This window comes from Aethalodelphis obliquidens, unplaced genomic scaffold, assembly GCF_003676395.1.
Source record: "Aethalodelphis obliquidens isolate GAN/ISIS:26980383/991018 unplaced genomic scaffold, ASM367639v1 scaffold13, whole genome shotgun sequence".
NCBI lineage: Eukaryota > Metazoa > Chordata > Mammalia > Artiodactyla > Delphinidae > Aethalodelphis > Aethalodelphis obliquidens.
Genome location: NW_020837957.1, coordinates 24,912,589 through 24,933,536, shown reverse-complemented (window position 1 = coordinate 24,933,536; position 20,948 = coordinate 24,912,589). Strand labels below are relative to the sequence as shown.

Below are 20,948 nucleotides of genomic sequence, written 5' to 3'. Positions count from 1 at the left end.
CATTGCTGTTACAAAAGGCATTAAGCATGTTTAACCTGGACTACCACAGAAGCCTCCTTAAACTTGCTGCCTGTAGACTTGACCCTCTCTAATTAATTCTTCAAGTCTGAGGAAGATGGATGTGAACTTTCTAAACTGTAAATCTGATCGTGTATTTTCTTTGCTAAAAGTCTTTCAGCAACTCCCTACACCTTCTAAGATAGAATCTCAACTGCTTAATTTTGTACAAAGTACTTTATAATCTGGTTTGTCTTTCATTATGCTACACCTCTCACTATACTTCATGTGCTTAAAGCTCTTCTGGTGGGGAACAGAAAAAGTCCTGTTGGATTCATCTGAAGGACTTTTCCCAAATAAAAGGTGTCTTTCTGCAGATTCAGATGTTACCCCAGTAGGGCATGGCCTTTCATTGAAAATAACTGCTACAGTTGATGACTGTTACCATTAGAAGTGCATCCTACCTACCCTCAGGTATGTCAGATAAGAAATTGCCATACGAAAGCACATCCTTAGAGCAAGCCACTCTATCCCACAGTTCCTTACCCTGTATATACTGGGCTTACCCACATCACTATCCCTAGAAAGTAATTCCTTCTTAAACTCTAAATCATCCTTCAAGTCTTATACTAAGACTTTAATTATTTCTTCTGATAGTTAAGTGATTCTTCTCCACTGTGCTTCTAAGTAACTTGAACATACCACTATTATATATTGTAGTTATTTATACATGAGATCTGCTTTTTAGGTAGTGTGTCTCTTGAAAGCAGGATATTATCTGTTGAGTACCTACTACGTATAAGACACTACTTTTATAATATTCATACTCCAGAGCCCAACATAATAGTTATCAAACTGTTAACTATGTAATGACTAAATTAATATTCTACATAACTTCAATGTACAACTTTCCCTATTCTCATAAAGATATACTTTGATCCTATGAGAAGTTTAAAGATGAGAAATGAAACAGTTACCACCAAATCTCGACAAGAATAACTGGCAGGCCTACCTCAGAGACTATAGCAGCTGTTAATATGCTCTGGACCTCCACTTGACCCCTTCTCAAATTAATGGATCTCCTAATTAAAAATAAAAGGCTACTGGAACTTATCTATTTGTTTTAGCAGGCTTACTAGTAGCCCTGTTTATTTTGGACTTGTGGTTATTGTAAGTTATCTATTTCCCTTTTAATACATCCATAAACCTGTTAAATTTGGGAAGTGGGGGTGTTGGTTACAGACCACTTTGAGAATACAGTGAAACCTATGGCCCTCTTATTCATCCATTTATCAATATACACACTCACTTTTCCTATAACTTCAAAGGATTCATGAACCTCTCAATCTAATCCAGCAACCGTAGGTTAAAAAACCTTACTCCAGAGGTGTTTTAATTTTAAAACACTCAGCATAATATGGTGCATTCACAGTTCCAAGAACACAGTATTTGCCTTAAAAAAAGAAAAAAAGCCCAAAATAACATCTGATAAAAATGAAAAAAAAAAAAACCCCAAACTAAAGGTCAATATTAAAAACAATAGAAAAACCAACTCTACCATCCCATAACAAATGTTCAAAGTTATTGAAGTCCCATAATAAATGTTCAAAGTTAGTGAAGTAGTATACTATCAAGTATCGGATCATGTAAGTAATACACCAAGTAGGAATAAATACATTTCTCTAAAAATAATTTAGAAATTATTTTGAAATATGGCATACAATTGAACTAATTTTCATAAATAAGGTTAAAAAAATCTTATACATATACACATTTCTCTCTTTTCAGCATCTTCACAAATTTCATCTGAATGGGTACATAGGGTACTTGTCTCCAAGCAAAGATTCCTACTGTCCCCTCCACTCCCCCCAATTTCAAATTCTTCCTAAACTTAAAAAACAAAAAGAAATACCTAAAACTTTTATTCTGAAATTACTTAAGATCTATTAAAATATGGAAGAAACTGATTTGCAGAGGCAAAAATCTTTAAGATAAATGAGTTGAAAGTAGAATGGTGGATTTTATAATAAATCAACCTTTCTAAGACGTTTTGCAAATTATAAAACTATAGAACCTTAGATTGGAAAGGACCTTCATGTTAATCCGGTTCAGTTGTTCCTATCATTTTCTCTTCCACATTGTATCTCAGAAAAAGGACACATTCCTATTAGTAACAAGTGTTCCCCGTAACACTGGTTTTTAATTAGGAGTTACATGCCCATACCAGATTCCCTGAGAACCCAAAGATCTAGTCCAAACAATCATTAATGACAGAACGTCTTCTCTTTTCATTTGTCCTTTCTTAAAGATCTGTATGTAGTGATGGAAAACTCATTATAGCCAAAACGTTTTTAAATAAATTTTTTGTTTTAGAATAATTTTAGATTTACAGAAAGTTGTAGTTTTCTGTGGAGAGTAGAGAGTTCCTGTGTACCCTTTACTCACAATTTTACTTAAAAATTTTTTATTGATTGATTTTGGTAGAAATAATTTTAAAAATAATATTTTAGAAATCTTTTGTTTCCAATTTGTTGTATTGTCAATACACAGATTTGGAGGCTAAAATGATCTCAGAAATCCTAATACAGTGTTTAAACAGCAAAATCATGAAAAGCAGAAAAAAGGAAAAAATGTGGTACTAAATAGGCGATGAAAAGGATACTTGTTTACAGCATAAGAGCTTAAACAAGAAGAGTATCATCTTGTTCAACATAAGCTGTGAACGTTCACATCAGATAACTCAAATTTTTTACCCCTCTGTGCATTGCCCACAAATGACTGTGAAAGTACCACAAGTACTGATGTTGGGTTTCAAATAAATTTTATCAGGTAGGTTAATTCACACATGTGGAATCGGTGAATAACAAGGGTTGACTGTATACACACTTACATTTATTTACTGTACTTACCTTTGAAGATCCATTTGAATACATCTGTATCATATTCTCTGCACCTTGCTTTACTTTAAGTTCTATATCCAATTGTTTTTGTAAGGCCATCAGTCTATTATTGCTGGTGGAACAACGAGGGTCACTACTGGGAGTATCTGGAGTCCTTGGGCAATCTGTAAGTTAAATAGTATATTAAAAATTATTTACTAGGACCAATTGCTGCTTAAAATTGGAAGTTAATATTTTCAAAGAATTACAAGGTTTGAGATGAGCTTGAAGTCACTTAAATGGAATCTCCTTATGCTTACAGAAAATACAAGAATTCAAGTCAAGAAAATATTCAAGTAGAGTTGTAGAACTATCTGCCAGGAATACTGCAGAAGTGACTACATTGAGTCTGAAGCTGAGTTAGATCATTGTCCAAAGTTTTTCTAACACAATTTCTTTAAAATTAAATCAAATCAATTTGACTAGCGTATTTAAGAATTAAACTAAATTCCCTACTTATTACCTGATTGATTAGAGAACAAAGCATACTCAAAATTATACAAATTATACTAAAATAATTACCTATAAATAGGACTAAGGGTACTTCAAATATAATGCTAGCATTAATGAAAATAATCTAAGTGTATGCATAAAAGTCTTCACATTTTGCTTTCTACTATGATGGTAGGGGGTATAGTCCACTGCTTTTCATAAAGCATACCATGGTGCTTCTATTTTGAAACAAAAACAAAAACTTCAAAATAGAACACTATTCTCAGTAATTCATCAGTGTTGAAACACATCTAATAATTCTACCACATAACTAAATTTCTTCATATTGAAGTTATTTTGTGTTTTATCCACACCAGGTCTCTAGATTAAAAAAATAAATAAATAAATAAAGCTACAAGACTAGGGTAATAGACCTGGTTTAGTTATAAGTAGCTTGGTAATCACCAGAAAACTGCTTAAACTGCAAGTCATTTAACCTTTGTGCTTCAGGGTTCCCTTCTCTCTCTAATAAAAGATGGTGTGACTAACCAATTTTAATAAATATGTTTCATATTTGGTTTTATACTTCTTTAAAAAAAAGTCACTAGTTCAAAAACATTTGAACATAATTTGTTAATTAACTTACAAAAATACAGATGCTATGTTAGATACTGATATAAAATAATATTATTTTATCATTTACATACTACTTTACAAGGTCTAAGTCCTGATCTAAGGGCTTTATTGACTCATTAATCCTCATAACAACCCTGAAACAAGTATTACACCTATATTACTGAAAAGAAAACTAGAGCACAGGGAAGTTAAGAAACTTGCCCAAAGTCATACAGGTAGTAAGTCAGTTCTGTTCCAAAGTCTAGCTTAATAACTGCTGTGCTATGCTGCCTCTTTGCCATTTAAAAGCCTTGTAAACAGCTATACTAAACACTGTGTGTATGTGTGTATACTTACATATATAACAGTATAATTATACACACACACAAATGTGTATGTATGCTTATTAATCCTTAAAATAACATTTTGAGACAGATATTATCCACACTTTACATATCAGGAAGTTACAGTTATTAACTAGGATTCAAATTCAAGAAAGGTTTCTATTGCTACTGAATTCCCAAATTACAAATGAGCTGCTCCAAAAGTTGATTTTTATAAGTTGACATATGCTTAAAGAAAACTACTATAAAAGGTAGACAAGCTTTCAGATCAGGCACACAAAAGAACTACTTAACATATTGCTATGGTCGGAATGTTTGTGTACCCCCAAAATTCACACATTGAAGCTCTTACGTGAGGATACTTGGAGGTGAGGCCTTTGGGAGGTAATTAGGTCATAAGGGCAGTCTCCCTGTTATGTAAGGATATGGTGAGAAGACACTGTCTACACACCAGGAAGAGGGCCATCACCATAACTCTGACCATGTTGGCACCTTAATCTCAGAGTTCTCAGCCTCCAGAACTATGAGAAATAAATTTCTGTTGTTTAAGCCATCTGTCTATGGTATTTTGTTAAAGCAGCCTAAACTAAGACATAAATAAATACACACACACTCTCTCTCTCTCTCTCTCTTTCTCTCTCTACTGGCTGTGCCTAAGTCTGAATCTCAGTTTTGGCACTGAGATTTAGTACAAACCATGTGATATGGGATAAATTACTTAACAGCTCTGTGCCTCATTTTTCTCATCTGTTAAATAGTGAAAATAACATCTACCTCACAGGATTATTGTGACTAAATAATTTATGTATAAAGAGGTTAGAAAAGGCCATGGTGCATAGTAAATATCCAGTAAACAGTAACTAGTACTAGTCAGTGTACAAGTGTCAAGTATATCTCTGTTGAGTCCATAAATGAAGTGCACATTTATAGCAATGACTGAAAAGTGCATTCAGATCTGTGAACAGATAGGTTTTCTCCCCCACTTCCTGCTTTTTTTTTTTAACATAAATGATACAAGACTCTTGGAAGAAACTGAAATTATACAAAATTTGGTACATAAAGTTAATTTATAGCAAGCACATTTTTAAAAAGAACTGGAATGCATTCAGAGTAGAAGGACCTCAGCTGAGAAAAGTATGGAAATTTGTTGTCTGTAAAATACTTGATGGTGTTTAGCCTAGGGTAAGAGAAATGATTCTTGCCTAAACATTTAAACAACTGTCCATAAAAGAAGCTGTCTTCTTACTATCTCCTCACAGGGCAGAGAATTAGAACCAAAGGGTAAATGTAGTGAGTGCAAAAATTTCATCCCAGGACAAAGAGAAATTCCTTATAAAGTTAAATGGTTTACCTTAAAAAATGTAATAAAATCCCTTGTCTCTGGAAGCATTTATATAGAAGCTAGATTACAAACCATTAAAGATACTATATAAGAAATTCTTGCACATTAAAGAAGGTTGTCCAAGACACTGAAATACCCACTGATTCTATCGGTCTGTGAATTCGTAATATTATAATATCTAACACTGTTTTCGTGGAAAAGTATACTTTCAGTTTCAATAAGAATTTTAAGAACATAAGAAATAACACAACGGTTAAGAGTCTGGGCTCTTGAGGTCAGAATGTCTGGGTTAAAATCCTGTGACTGTTACTTATTCGTGTGATCTTGATCAGATACTTACTTAATATGTGTTATAGTTATCTAACCACAAATTTGGGGTTACTGTGAAGATAAATCCTGTACAGTGCTTAGGCTAAAGTGTAGGGCTCAATAAAATTACATGTCAGGGCTCAGTTAAGCAGCTATTTCTGCCATCTAATCTTCAAAGGAACTAACAATGGTTTGTAGCATAACCTTATTTTAGAAATAAGAAAGTAAACTCAGAGAGGTTAAGTAATTTGCAACGGTCACAAAAGTATATGCCAAGCCAGAAATTTAACTTTAGAAATGTCTTGTTTTATAAAGACCACTTTTTACTCATTTAGAGATTAGAGAAACACTTTGCTGTCTTCCTTAGATTTCACCTATTTTCCCTTTCAAACTATTTTTCTTCCTTCCATTTTTTTTTAATTTTTAAAAATTTTAATACAATTTTTAAAGGTTACTTTCCATTTACAGTTATTACAAAATACTGGCTATTACTGGTGTTGTACAATACATCCTTGAGTCTTACACCAACAGTTTGTACCTTCCACTCCCCCACACCTATATTGTCTCTCCCACCTTCCCTCTCCTCACTGGTAACCACTAGTTTATTCTCTGTATCAGTGAGTCTACTTCTTTTATGTTATATTCACTTATCATATTTTTTAGATTCCACATATAAGCAATATCATACAGTATTTATCTTTCTGTCTGACTTACTTCACTTAGCATAATGCCCTCCAAATCCATCCATGTTGCTGCAAGTGGCAAAATTCTGTTGGCCATTTTTATGACTAAGTAGTATTCCATCATATGTATATATATATCACAGCTTCTTTATCCATTTATCTGTGGATAGACACTTAGGTTGTAGCCATACTTTGGCTATTGTAAACAATGCTGCTATGAACATTGGGGTGCATTCATCTTTTTGGTGTTTTTGTTTTTTTCAGATATATACCCAGGAGTGGAATTACTGGTTCATATGTATTTCTATTTTTAGTTTTTTGAGAAACCTCCATACAGTTTGCACCAATTTACATTCCCACCAACAGTGTATAAGGCTTCCCTTTTCTCTACCTCCTCGCCAACATTTGTTTTTTGTAACTTTTTGATGATAGCCATTCTGACAGCTGTAAGGTGATACCTCTTTGTGATTTTGGTTTGCATTTCCCTGATGATTAGCAATGTTGAGCATCTTTTCATATGCCTGTTGGCCATCTGTATTTTCTCTTTGGTAAAATGTCTATTCAGTTCTTCTGCCCATTATTTATTTATTTATTTATTTTTAATGTTGAGTTGCATGAGCTGTTTACATATATTGGGTATGAATCCTTCATTGGGTCATATCATTTGCAAATATTTTCTCCCATTCAGTAGGTTGTCTTTTCGTTTTGTCAATGGTTTCCTTTGCTGTGCAAAAGCTTTTTAGTTAGGCTCCATTTGTTTAATTTTGCTTTTATTTCCTTTATTTTAGGAGAAGGATCCAAAAAATAACTGCTGTGATTTATGTCAGAGTGTTCTGCCTCTGTTTTCTTGTAGGAGTTTTAAGGTTTTTGGACTTACATTTAGGCCTTTAATCCATTTGGAGTTTATTTTTGTATATGGTGTTAGAGAACATCCTAATTTCATTCTTTTGCATGTAGCTGTCCAGTTTTCCCAGCACCACTTATTGAAGAGACTGTCTTTTCCCCATTGTATATTCTTGCCTCCTTTGTCATAGATTAATTGACCGTAAGTTCATGGGTTTATTTCTGGGCTTTCTATCCTGTTCCCTTGATCTATTGTCTGTTTTTGTGCCAGTACCATACTGTTTTGATTACTGTAGCTTTGTAGTATAGTCTGAAGTCAGGGAGCTTGATTCCTCCAGCTCTGTTGTTCTTTGTCAAGATTGTTTTGGCTATTCGGGGTCTTTTGTGTTTCCATAATAAATTCTAAAATTATTTGTTCTAGCTCTGTGAAAAATGCTATTGGTATTTTGATAGGGATTGTACTGAATCTGTAGATTGCCTTGGCTAACATGGTCATTTTAACAATATTGATTCTTCCAATCCAAGAACACCATGTATCTTTCTGTTTGCATCATCTTCAATTTCATTCAACAGTCTTTAGTTTTTGGAGTACAGTTCTTTTGCCTCCTTCGTTAGGTTTATTTGTAGATATTTAGTTCTTTTTGATGCAATAGTAAACAGATTGTTTCCTTAATTCTCTTTCTGATAGTTCACTGTGAATGTATAGAAATGCAACAGATCTCTCTGTATGTTAATTTTGTATCCTGCAACTTTACCAAATTCATGGATGAGCTCTAGTAGTTTTCTGGTGGCATCTTTAGGATTTTCTATGTATAGCACCATGTCAGCTGCAAAAAGTGAGTTTTGCTTCTTCCTTTCCAATTTGGATTCCTTTTTCTTTTTTTTCTCTGATTGCTATGGCTAGAACTTCCTAAAAATTATGTTGAATAAAAGTGGTAAGAATGGGCATTCCTGCCTTGTTCCTGATCTTGGAGGAAATGCTTTCAGCTTATCACTGTTGAGCATGATGTTAGCTGTGGGACTGTCATATATGGCCTTTATTATGTTTAAGTATGGTCCCTCTATCCTCATTTTCTGGAGAGTTTTTTTTTATCATAATAGATGTTGAATTTTATCAAAAGCTTTTTCTGCATCTATTGAGATGATCATATGGGGTTTTTTTCGTTTTTTTTTTTTTTGCGGTACGCAGGCCTCTCACCGCTGCGGATCACAGGCTCCGGACGTGCAGGCCCAGCGGCCACGGCCCACGGGCCCAGCTGCTCCGTGGCACGCGGGACCCTCCCAGACCGGGTCACGAACCCGGGCCCCCCACATCGGCAGGCGGACCCCCAACCACTGAGCCACCAGTGAAGCCCCTGATCATATGGTTTTTATTCTTCAATTTGTTAATACTGTGTATCACACTGATTGATCTGTGGATATTGAAAAATCCTTGCATACCTAGGATAAATCCCACTTGATCATGGTGTATGATTCTTTTAATGTACTGTTAGATTTGGTTTGCTAGTATTTTGTTGAGAATTTTGGCATCTATGTTCATCAGTGATATTGGCCTGTAATTTTCTTTTTTCGTGATATCTTTGTCTTTGGAGGACATCCTAGGAAATTATAATTCTACAAAAATAACTCAAGAGATAACAATTACCTATAAAAATCAAGGTGCTACAAGGCACCTCAAATAAGTTATAGAGTCAGAAGATATTTGCAATCTTTAAGTACCTAAAATGGTGGGTTGACTAACTTAATACTCCATGTGCAATCTCCTTCTCTCTTGCTTAAATTAAGAGCAGGTTAAGGGGACAAAGAAAACAAAAAAACAAGATTTCTCAGACTTACTTGCATTTGGGGGATAGGGAGAAGGCAGTGAATGCATGGTGCATGTGACACAATCCCGGGACAGATATAAGTAGACATTTGTACCTTTGTGCTTCTGAGAATGTTTTTGCTTTTCTGAACAAAAGAGACTTATTAGGCTCTCATCATCCTGATGAAGTAAAGCTTGGATTTTAATAAGAGCCCAAGAAAAGGCCCAAGGACTCTTAGAAAGTAGGCAGTCAGATCAGGAAAAACATGATTAAAGACAGGAACCTAAAAAGTTGTCATCCATAACAGGTGAATTATTTGTTGACTTGCTTTTGGCTTGGGGTGACTGGTGGGGAGGGGAAATGGATATTCTTTAAAAAAAAAATTCTTACTGCTCTCATACAGGTTTGAGGCAGGAAATCATACTATCTATGTGCCCCCCCAAAAATTAATCATAAATTTTATTTTAATTGACCTCAGGTTGATAATGCTTTCAGGCATCTTACAGAAACAAATGCAAGTCCTCTTTGAAAGAAAGCACTTTAAATCCAGACCTAAAATAATTCCCACAGATAAAGTTCCAATGAAAATGGTCCCATAACTAGAAATCACAAAGTTCCGGCAGAAAAAAAATTCATCGTGAGTTAGAAAAAACCTACAGGAGTAGCACAGTAAAGATTTCATTTGTTGTCATTACCTCACACAAAATGTGAAAAAGTACATTTTATAGGTAAAATTAAATAGAAAGGCATCAAAAGAATGACTAAAACAAGAGACTATCAAAAATTACCAAGATTAACAAAACAGAACTTGTAGTAGTAAGTATATATATATATATATAAAATACATACACAAAACAGAAATTAGAAATACAATATACTTGGTCAAGAGCAAACTGGACACATGGAAAGAATTAGAGAAATGGAGATAGACTTGAAGAAATTATCATGCATCTAACTGGAGTTCCAAAATGAAAGAGAAGAGGGAATACAAGACATGCAACATTCAACAAGATAGGCGCTAAGCACTTCCCACAATCAATGAAATACACAAATCTCAGATCCAGGAAGCCCAACATATCCCAAGCAGATCAAATGAAAAGAAATCTATACCATTCAGCAGAACACTGCAGAAAAAGTTTCTTAAAAACAGCTAGGGAGAAAAGGCAGAATATCTGCATAGTTTAACCATTAGATCAGTAACTGCCCCCTCAAAAACAACAGGGGAATCCAGAAGACATAAAATAATAGTTTCCAGGTACTGAGAGAAAATAAATGTCAACCTAGAATGATATACCCGGGGAAATATCTTTCTAAAGTCTACACCTTTAGGAAGAAAAAGAAACAAGATGAAGGAAGGCCTGAGAAGCATGAAGAAATGTTGAACAAAGAAAATGATAAACACGTGGGTAATTATAAACCAACAATGACTATATAAAACAATAATAATTAATGTAACTTGTGGAACTGAAGATAAAATGATAGAACTAGAATATGAACAATGACAGCACTTAGGTCAACTGGAGTTAGGTAGATTGAAATTAAAGTATTCTAAGTTTGTTATATGGTATGTAAAGAAGGTATACCATTCAGTCTAGTTGACAAACAGAAACCACACTAGATATTTTGAACAAAGGGAATTTAACGCAGGGAACTGGTTACATCATACATATTCAGGTATTGTGCAAAGGACTTGAGAAAAAAATTCCTTTTCTCAAAGGGCTTAGAGTCAGGTACAACCTCTATGTACCTATATAAATGGGTATGTGTGTCTATTCATGCAACAGTGTATGTGTGTATATATGAACATTTTCAAATATACTGAGAAGATGATAGAATGGTATAGTGAGCACCCATAAACCCACCACCTAGATTTGCCAATCTACACACACACACACACACACACACACACACACACATACACACACACGTGTAGAAAGATAAAAAAAGAGCAAACATAAATGGTACGAAGAAAGATGGGAAAATTAGATTTGGGAGGAACAATTTCAATCAGAAATTGAAGTTATTAGCAGAGGCCAGATTATATGAAGGGCATCTCTGTAATGCTATTAATTTGTACTGTATTCTGTAGGGAATGGAGAGCCACTGAAAGGTTTAAAGCAAGAAAGTAACAGGATCAATTCTGAATACTAAGTAAAAAATATTGGTAGTAGTGTTTAGGTTGGATTAGAGAAATACTTAACTTGCAGGCTTTAGCAGTAAGGATGGAGAAGAGATACAGATTTGAGACCTATGTCAGAGGTAGAATCTATAGGGCTTGGTGACTTGACTTACACTGGACAGTGAAAGTAAAGAAAGACAGACATCTACAGTAAAAGTCAGATTTTAGTTACAGATTATAGGGGTCATGCCATTAACAGGACAGAAAACAAAAGGGAAAGATTTAGAGGCAGTGTCCCAGGAAGGAAGAGTTCAACTTTAAACATGGTAAGAGGCAAAGCCAACAGGATAATAATACCTATATTCAGGCAATATCCATAAGGTTATAAGGCTGTAAATTATGAGATGAAGCCCAGAAAATCCATTTTGGTTTGAAATACCACTTTGAAAGTCAGCAGAAAATACAACGTGGTTAAAATCTCCTCAGGGATGAGATTTTCCAAGGCTAGAATGATGAGTAAAAACTGAATTTGTTAGTAGTTTTCCCAACAATGTGTAAGCAACAGATATGCTGTTTCTGGTATTTTGTATTTTCTCTAAATCCACAACTGAGCAATTGGCTTCCAAAATGAGTTAAGAGTTCTAGAAAACAGGAGCAGTCCCGATCCTTAGAAGGCTCCTAAATAAGGTTTAGCCTTAAACTGGTTACTTCATTCTCGTGGAGGTTAGTACCGTAATTGACCTTGAATCTTTACTTCCTAGCCCCAGGAAAGCTTCCTCAGATTTTACCTACATCCAGAGGTTTCATGTTCAGAATTAGAAAAGCTTAAACGCCTCATACTTGACCTTTCCTCAAGCTATTAAAACCCTTGTTCACAAAACACCATAGAGAGAGCATATACAGTCTCTATTCTCTGTTTTATGAACGAGAAAAACAAGGCCTGGAGGGGTTGCAAGTGATATACAAACACATAACTACGTAACGATCCAGCTGGGATAAGACCTTGGATTATAGAAACTTTGTTCTTTAGTTTATACCCAGCTGATTCCCAATGCTCAATATTCATAAAGTGGTACCTGTACAGCCAGAATGTCTGTTTATGGAACAAGGCTATTTATTTCATTCACAAAAAAATAAGAGGAAATATAACTGAAGTAAATCTAGCCAAATCTAAATTAATAAAGGTAGTAGTATGAGTATGCTGACGCACTATCTTACTATTTAACTATCTCCACAAACGTCCATCTCTAAGTCTCGTAGTTACTGTTCACTGGTCAACATTTTGGTTTTCACTTAGTACTTACAAACAGATATTTTTTAAAAAAGCTGCTCCAGATTCTTGACATGTGTTACAATTATATTAACTGTTTATATTTCCCCCCAAATCCATCTTTCTTGTTTAAACAGATATGCTTACCTTATATAGTCATCTGGAAACTGCTCAGATTATAATAAATGCTCACTAATTATTAATGGATTCTTAAATCAGTTATTTTGTGTACTCAGGATGACCTATGTCAGATGTCACCAACTAAACTAATTTTGCTGAAATATTTTATAACTAACACAACCTTTGGTTAAGCTTTCTTAGTATTTTACAAAAATAGCACGGATAAGATTATGGGTTGTAGTGTTTTTATTTAAGGTAAAATAAGCAACCTAGGCATTAAAATTTCAGAACTGCCTATATATGTTACATTATATTTTTAAAAAAATTTATTTTATTGAAGTATAGTTGATTTACAGTGTTGTGCCTAAAACTGGCTTTTTATATAATGAAGATTTTTTTCTTTTCTTTTTTATTGGAGTATAACTGCTTTATAATGTTGTGTTAGTTTCTGCTGTACAATGAAGTGAATCAGCTATATGTATATCTATATTCCCTCCCTCTTGGACCTCCCTGCCACTGCTCCCCCTCCCCCAGGCCACCCATCTAGGTTATCACACAGCACCAAGCTGAGTGCCCTGTGCTATACAGGTTTCCACTACCTATTTTACACATGGTAGTGTATATATGTCAATCATAATCTCCCAATTTGTCCCACACTCCCCTTCCCCCACCCCCCGTGTCCACATGTCTGTTCTCTACATCTACATCTCTATTCCCGCCCTGCAAATACGTTCATCTGTACCATTTTGCTAGATTCCACAAATATGCATTAATATACGATATTTGTTTTTCTCTTTCTGGCTTACTTCACTCTGTATGACAGACTCTAGGTCCATCCACATCTCTACAAATGACCCAGTTTCGTTCCTTTTCATGGCTGAGTAATATTCCATTGTATATATGTACCACATCTTCTTTATCCATTCATCTGTCAATGGACATTTAGGTTGCTTCCATGTCATGGCTATTGTAAATAGTGCTGCAATGAACATTGGGGTACATGTGTCCTTTTGAATTATGGTTTTCTTGGGGTATATGCCCAGTAGTGGGATTGCTGGGTCATATGGTAGTTCTATTTTTAGTTTTTTAAGGAAGCTCCATACTGTTCTCCATAGTGGCTGTATCAATTACATTCCCACCAGCAGTGCAAGAGGGTTCCCTTTCCTCCACACCCTCTCCAGCATTTATTGTTTGTAGCTTTTTTGATGATGGCCATTCTGACCGGTGTGAGGTGATACCTTGCTGTAGTTTTGATTTGCATCGCTCTAATAATTAGTGATGTTGAGCATCTTTTCATGTGCCTCTTGGCCATCTGTATGTCTTCCTTGGTGAAATATCTCTTTAGGTCTTTTGCCCATTTTTTAATTGGGTTGTTTGTTTTTTTGATATTGAGCTCCATGAACTGTTTGTATATTTGGGAGATTAATCCTTTGTCAGTTGCTTCGTTTGCAAATATTTTCTCCCATTCTGAGGGTTGTCTTTTTGTTTTGTTTATGGTTTCCTTTGCTATGCAAAAGCTTTCAAGTTTAATTAGGTCCTATTTGTTTATTTTTGTTTTTAGTTTCATTACTCTAGGAGGTGGGTCAAAAAAGATCTTGCTGTGGTTTATGTCAAAGAGTGTTTTACTCTAAGAGTTTTACAGTGTCTGGTCTTACATTTAGGTCTTTAATCCATTTTGAGTTTATTTTTGTGTATGGTGTTAGGGAGTGTTCTAATTTCATTCTTTACATGTAGCTGTACAATTTTCCCAGCACCACTTATTGAAGAGGCTGTCTTTTCTCCATTGTATGTTCTTGCCTCCTTTGTCATAAATTAGGTGACCATATGTGTGTGGGTTAATCTACAGATTCAATGCAATCCCTACCAAACTACCAACGGCATTCTTCACAGAATCAGAAAAAATTTTGACAATTTGTATGGAAACACAAAAGACCCCGAATAGCCAAAGCAATCTTGAGAAAGAAAAACGGAGTTGGAGGAATCAGGCTCCCCAACTTCAAACTATAATACAAAGCTACAGTAATCAAGACAGTATGGTACTGGTACAAAAACAGAAATACAGATCAATGCTACATTACATCCTAATGTTTAAAAACTGCATATTGCATATCTCTGGTAGGAAAGACTTCTTCATTCTGTACATAACTCTGTACCTAGGGCATGCGCAGTTCTTTCATAAATTCTCCTTAAGATGGTGCTATTTTATTTTTCTTCTTTCCTCCTCCTAATTACAATAATATATATCATCAACCACTATACACCTGTTAGACTGGTTAAAAAGTACATTAAGTAAAAAGTACCAAGTGCTGGAGGAGATGTGGAACAACTGGAACTCTCATATATTGCTGGTGAGAATGAAAAATAATATAGCCACTCTGGAAAACATTTTGGCAGTTTCTTATAATATTAAACATATTCTAACATATGACTTAGGAATCACACTCCTAAGTGTTTACCATGGTGAACTGAAAACATGTTCACACAACAACCTGTTAATGGGCAGTTACAGCAGCTTTACTGATAACTGCCAAAAACTGGAAAACAACCCTAATGTTCTTGGTGAAGGAATGGATAAGTAAATTGTGGTATATCTATAGAGTGGACTACCACTCAGCAATAAAAAAGAATAAACTATTGATAAATGCAACAACCTGGATGAATCTCAACAAGCAATATGTTGAGTGAAAGAAGTCAGTCTCAAAAGGTTATAAACTTTATGATTCCATTTATATGTTATTCTTGAAAAGCAAACTATAAGTGACAGAGAACAGACCAGTGGTTGACAGGGGATATGGAATAGGAAGAGGGTGTGACCACAAAGGGATAGTACTGTTCCTTTTCCTGATTGTGGTGGTGTTTAGATGAACCTATATGTATATTAAAATTCATGGAATGATGTACCCAAAAAGAATCAATTTTACTGTGTATTAACTTAAAAAAAATATATACCAAAGAATTCAAGTATTAGGTGTCTATGAATCATTTAATTTCATGATTTTAAAGATGAGAAAACAAACCCAGGGGCATTAAAAGTGCCTTGTTAATTAACGATCACAGTTACCTACTTAACAGCAATCCTTTACTTAAGAGTACACAACTTGTGCTTCCCTGGTGGCGCAGTGGTTGAGAGTCCGCCTGCCAATGCAGGGGACACGGGTCTGTGCCCCGGTCTGGGAAGATCCCACATGCCGTGGAGCAGCTGGGCCCGTGAGCCATGGCCGCTGAGCCTGCGCGTCCGGAGCCTGTGCTCCGCAACGGCAGAGGCCACAACAGTGAGAGGCCCGCGTACCGCAAAAAAAAAAAAGAGTACACAACTTAATACAAAATGTGCTTACCTCAAAATGAGAAATTCAATCAGAAATAAGGAATATGTAGAAACTGTATAATAAACCAGGCCACACAGGTTTTAATAAATATAAAATTCAACTATAATTTCTATGCTACATTTAGGTGGATAGGCCAATAATAAAAAGAAATTTAAATTCTCACTTCTTCTCTTTCAAGAAAGACTTCATAAACTACATTTTAGTCATTAAGAAGACTCCCCCAATATAGATATATCTCTGGGATTTAGAAGAATTTCCAAGGTTAACTCCAAAAAATTCCAGGGAATTCCCTGGCAGTCCATTAGTTATGACTCTACGCTTCTACTGCAGGAGGTACGGGTTCGATCCCTGGTCAGGAAACTAAGATCCCACGTGCTGTGTGGTGCAGCCAAAACAAACAAAAACAAAACAAAAAAACCACACACAAAATTCCAATACTAAATCAATATTTTCTTTCTGAACACTATATATTAAAGAAAATATTCATTACCTCAAAAGGTAAAAATCAATCTAAGCTTGGTGGGGTCTGAGAAAATGGAAATGGGAAGAGGTACAAGAGAAGGAAGTAAGATAAAAACAGAGGGAATTACACTCCACAAATTATTAGTTATACCTAATAAAATATGAGAAATATTCTTGTCCTCTTCTTTAGGGATGATATATTGAGTCCAAAGATTCAGAAAATTAGTTCTTTCTTAAATATTTCCTTTCAGAGTCTCAGGTATCAACTAAGGCTTAGATTACTAATCCACTTTACAGAGCTCCAATAACTTTTTTCACAAGGTGCATTCAGCCTCATTTTATAATATGTTTATAATTTCCATGTGGGAATAATAATAATACTCTATGAGACTATTCTTGAAGTATATGGAAGGTGAACAGGAAGCTTAGAGTATCATGGGCATGAAGAGAACATCAAACAGTCCCAAATGATCTGATCTTGACATTATAATAAGCAACATTTCAGAGAGTTTTATAGCTAAAAGTCTTAAAGTTCATTTGATAAAAGTCCTTATTTTACAAATTAGAACCTAATGGTTAACAGAGTTAATTATTGCAGAAGTGAGTTAAGAACAGGCCTCCTAACTGCTTACATGGTAATCATATATACAATGCAAATTTAAATTCTGTCCCTCTTTCCTTGAATCATTCATTCTGCTTACATACCCACAAGACAACAGGAATTAGCCAAATACTTCTGCACATACTTATTAATCTACATACTTTAGAGAACTGAAAGCAAAATGCTAGGCCCTTGACCCTTTATGTCAGATCTAATCAAATTAAATGATTTTGCCTACTTTAGTACACAATGTAAAACATAAAATTTTATGGCAATGTGACCTAAAATTAACATTGAACTACCTTTAACCCTCTGTGTTGTTGTTCATTTTAATGCAGTCAAATAAGTAGTATGAGAAAACAAACAAACAAACCAAAAAACAACTTATTACCAAGATGTGTGAATATGCCATTTGCAAAGAGAACTGTTTTTTTAATATATTCAAACTGTAACCAACTTGTCAAGTTCATTCCAAACAAACTGAAGTGTTAAGAAGTCACAGTAGAGAGTTATATTTCATATAACATTCGCCCTGCAGTTATCTGATAAGTCAATAACAGCAAAGAAAGTTTCTGGAATTATTTCTCCTGAAACTTTTATTTAAGGCTTTATTCCCTAAGTATTAAATATTTAAAGTACCATGATAAATTACGCTTTGGTATTAATTACAAAAACTAATACAAGGTTTTTATTTGTTGGGATTTTTTTTTTGAGATATAATACTCTCAACTAAATACCTACTATACTCCAGGCTTTATGATAAACCTTGAAAATAAATGAATGAAAACATGGTCCTGTCCTCAAGGATCATACAGTTTAGTAAGTGATATAAAAATGTACAGAAATAAACTGTAATACAACAATGAGTGGACAAAGTAGAATAGAAAGATAATCAGAGAAAGTCAAGGAAGGTTTCATAGAGATATCCAAATTGGCTTTTGAGGTAGAAAAGGAATTTGATAGTAGGCTAAAAGGTCATTTCTTTATAGGAAACTCTAGGAAAGACAAATCTAATCTAAAGTGATAGAAGGCGGACCAGTGGTTACCTAAAGCCAGGGATGGGGACTGGAGATTGATTGCAAGTATGTATACAAGAGAACTGAAGTGATGGTCAGGATCCCTAGTTGTAGTGATGGTTACCTGGGTATATACATTTGTTAAAACTCATCAAATCATATACTTAAAATATGTGCATTTTATCATATGTAATTTACATACTTCAGTAAAGTTAATTTTTTACAAGGGACTGGGGAAACCAAATGGGCTACTCTTTGGGTGGCAAAAACACTTCTATATTCCAATTACAAGGTAGTTATTGGTATTCCGTGATTATCAAAAATGTTTTCTCTAAACTGAGTTTAAAGCTCCAGCACAGTTTCTTATTTTAGACCTCTCCTAAACAAGTAATGGGCAAAGAATGTAGAGCTCGGTAGAGTTCCAACAGAATAGGCTATATCTAAGTTTATATGATATTGCTGAAGAAAAAACATTTCATAATACAAATTTCCATTTATAATGTAATTACTGAATTTGTGGGTAAGAAAATACTAGATTGAAGAGTTCTTTAGCTAGTTTTGTAATTCTGGGCAAATTAATTCACATCTATTTCAGCTATAAAATAAGAAGGCTGGTTTCTTTATGATTTCTTTCACTTCTAAGATTTAATTATTCTTACAAGATTGAAATCTCTACATAGACAGTCTCCAATTGAAACCCCTAAGGTAAGTCCCAGATGTTGAAAGTAATGCATTAAAACAAGCTCTATAAGTACACTGAATATCAGAAGCATTGTACACAACTTTTAAGATTAGAAACTTGTGGTTCCTGGTCAGATTTATGTACTTCCTTAAGCAAATTTAATTTTACTTATATCTGTTTTTTCTTGGCTAATCATACAGGTTCTTCTAAAATTTCTGTGGTGCTAGATACATCATTCTACGTATACCACTCCTTATCTTTGCAAATGAAGAAATTAAGGATTTAGACATTAAATAACTAGCTCAAAATATCCTCTCTGCAAAGACAAAACTATTAGATCAAATGTGTCTTATACAATTTGTTAAGTAAAAAGGTTTAGAAAGAATGTATATATGAATGGATGGACATTGATACAAATATAGAATTTTTTTTCTGGAAGGACATAACAACAAAAAACTTAGTAATGCTACCTTTAGGGAGTGGGCCTAGAGTGGATAGAGGTCATTTTTCTATTTTTACTTTCTGTACCATTGAAAAATTTCCAACATGAACATCTGTTAATTCTACTGTTTAAAAATTATGCTCTTAGGTTAGACTTATAGGTTGTATTTTCCTTTCATTTTCTATACTGGAGAAAAAAAAAAAAAGTAATGTTTGGCTTTTTAAATTTTCTTCTTTTTTAAACAAAATGCCTGGTAGTGTAGTTGTTAATTCAGTTGCTTAGAGCTCAAAGAACAAAGGTCATAGGTTTGATTAACTATATTTGCAAAAAATAAAAATATCCCTTGGTCACAGAATGCATTTTTAACTTTAAAAAGTCATCTGGCAAACTCGTGCTGCTGATCTCAAGGATGAATCAGGTAAGAGCATATGGTTGACTCAATACAAAACATAAATACTGGAAAATAACTTTAAGTAATGTCTTAGTGACAGGTAAGAGAGTAGACAGAGAATTACTCATCTCTAAGTAAACGTTTTAATTTTCATATTCATCAACTCACTGCACCTTCTGAATAGAATATAAATAAGACCTTAACTGTAGGAGAAAATACAGTCCCTGTACTTTCAAAAAAGTTAAAGACTATACATGTCACAAATCTTATTATTTTTAAAATAATACATTTCTTATTAGTATACTATATAAACATCAAATAAAATACCTGTAACATCTTCTGGATCTGATACAACAATATGTGCATTTAGTTCCTGTAGCTTGTGATGCAATTCGTCTAATTTTTTATTTGATTTTTTCAAAATGTTGTCCACATAAGCCAAACTTTTTTTATCTGTTGTGACTTTCCTCAGATTTTCAGCTCCTTCTTTGATTTTCAGTTCTTTTCTTATTTCTCTCTTAATTCGATCCTTGATATCATCCAATTTCTGTTGCACCATTGTATCTGAAAAGTCTAATTTTTGAACAGCACTCACATTCTCAGAAAAGGGAAGACTTCGGGAATCTCCCTACAGAAAAAAAATAAACACACAAATGTGGGAGTTTAGGAAAGTTAGCTGCTCAGTAAAATAGGCCATATAAGAATACAACTGTACTTAAAGCAATTCTTCAAAAACTCTGCCCACTCACTAAATAGCATTACCTGACAATTTTATATTAAAATAAACACATCTATACACAAAGACAACTTTGGACTGTATAAACAGACAATGAATTTTTGATATTCCGTGAACCCAAGTTAGATTCCAAAACCTACACTGTGAATCTTGAGCAAGTTATTCAACCTTTCAAATGCTCAATCTAATCGTGTAAAATCTAAATAATAATATTAGGCACTTTTCAGAGATAATGTGGTAATTCAAAATATTGTATGTGAAGCTCCAAATATAATTCTTGGCCCACTATAGTCACTTAATAAGTGAAGATGATTATTAAATTCCATAGGTGAGATAAAATTCTATTTTATCTTCTATAAGAAACCTCTTAAAAATAAACTAATATTGGCAAAAATAAAATAAAATTATATCCTTATAACCACTTTTTAGTTAAGCAATTAAATGCATTAGGGCTTGGGAAGACTAATTTCAGAA

At 34.1% G+C, this 20,948-nt stretch overlaps 1 protein-coding gene across 4 annotated transcripts in view; it reads right to left on the bottom strand.

Moving 5' to 3' along the window:
* Window positions 1-20,948, bottom strand: part of PKN2 (protein kinase N2) — a 148,168-nt gene that overhangs the window by 88,967 nt on the left and 38,253 nt on the right. For 3 of the 4 annotated variants that reach the window (XM_027114253.1, XM_027114254.1, XM_027114255.1), the window contains exons 2-3: window positions 20,066-20,366; window positions 2,907-3,061 (exon numbers count right to left, since the gene is read on the bottom strand). In XM_027114253.1, coding sequence (XP_026970054.1) covers window positions 2,907-3,061; window positions 20,066-20,366 — 456 coding nt within the window. The remainder of the gene's footprint in view (window positions 1-2,906; window positions 3,062-20,065; window positions 20,367-20,948) is intronic. The other variant, XM_027114256.1, reaches the window with a different exon arrangement.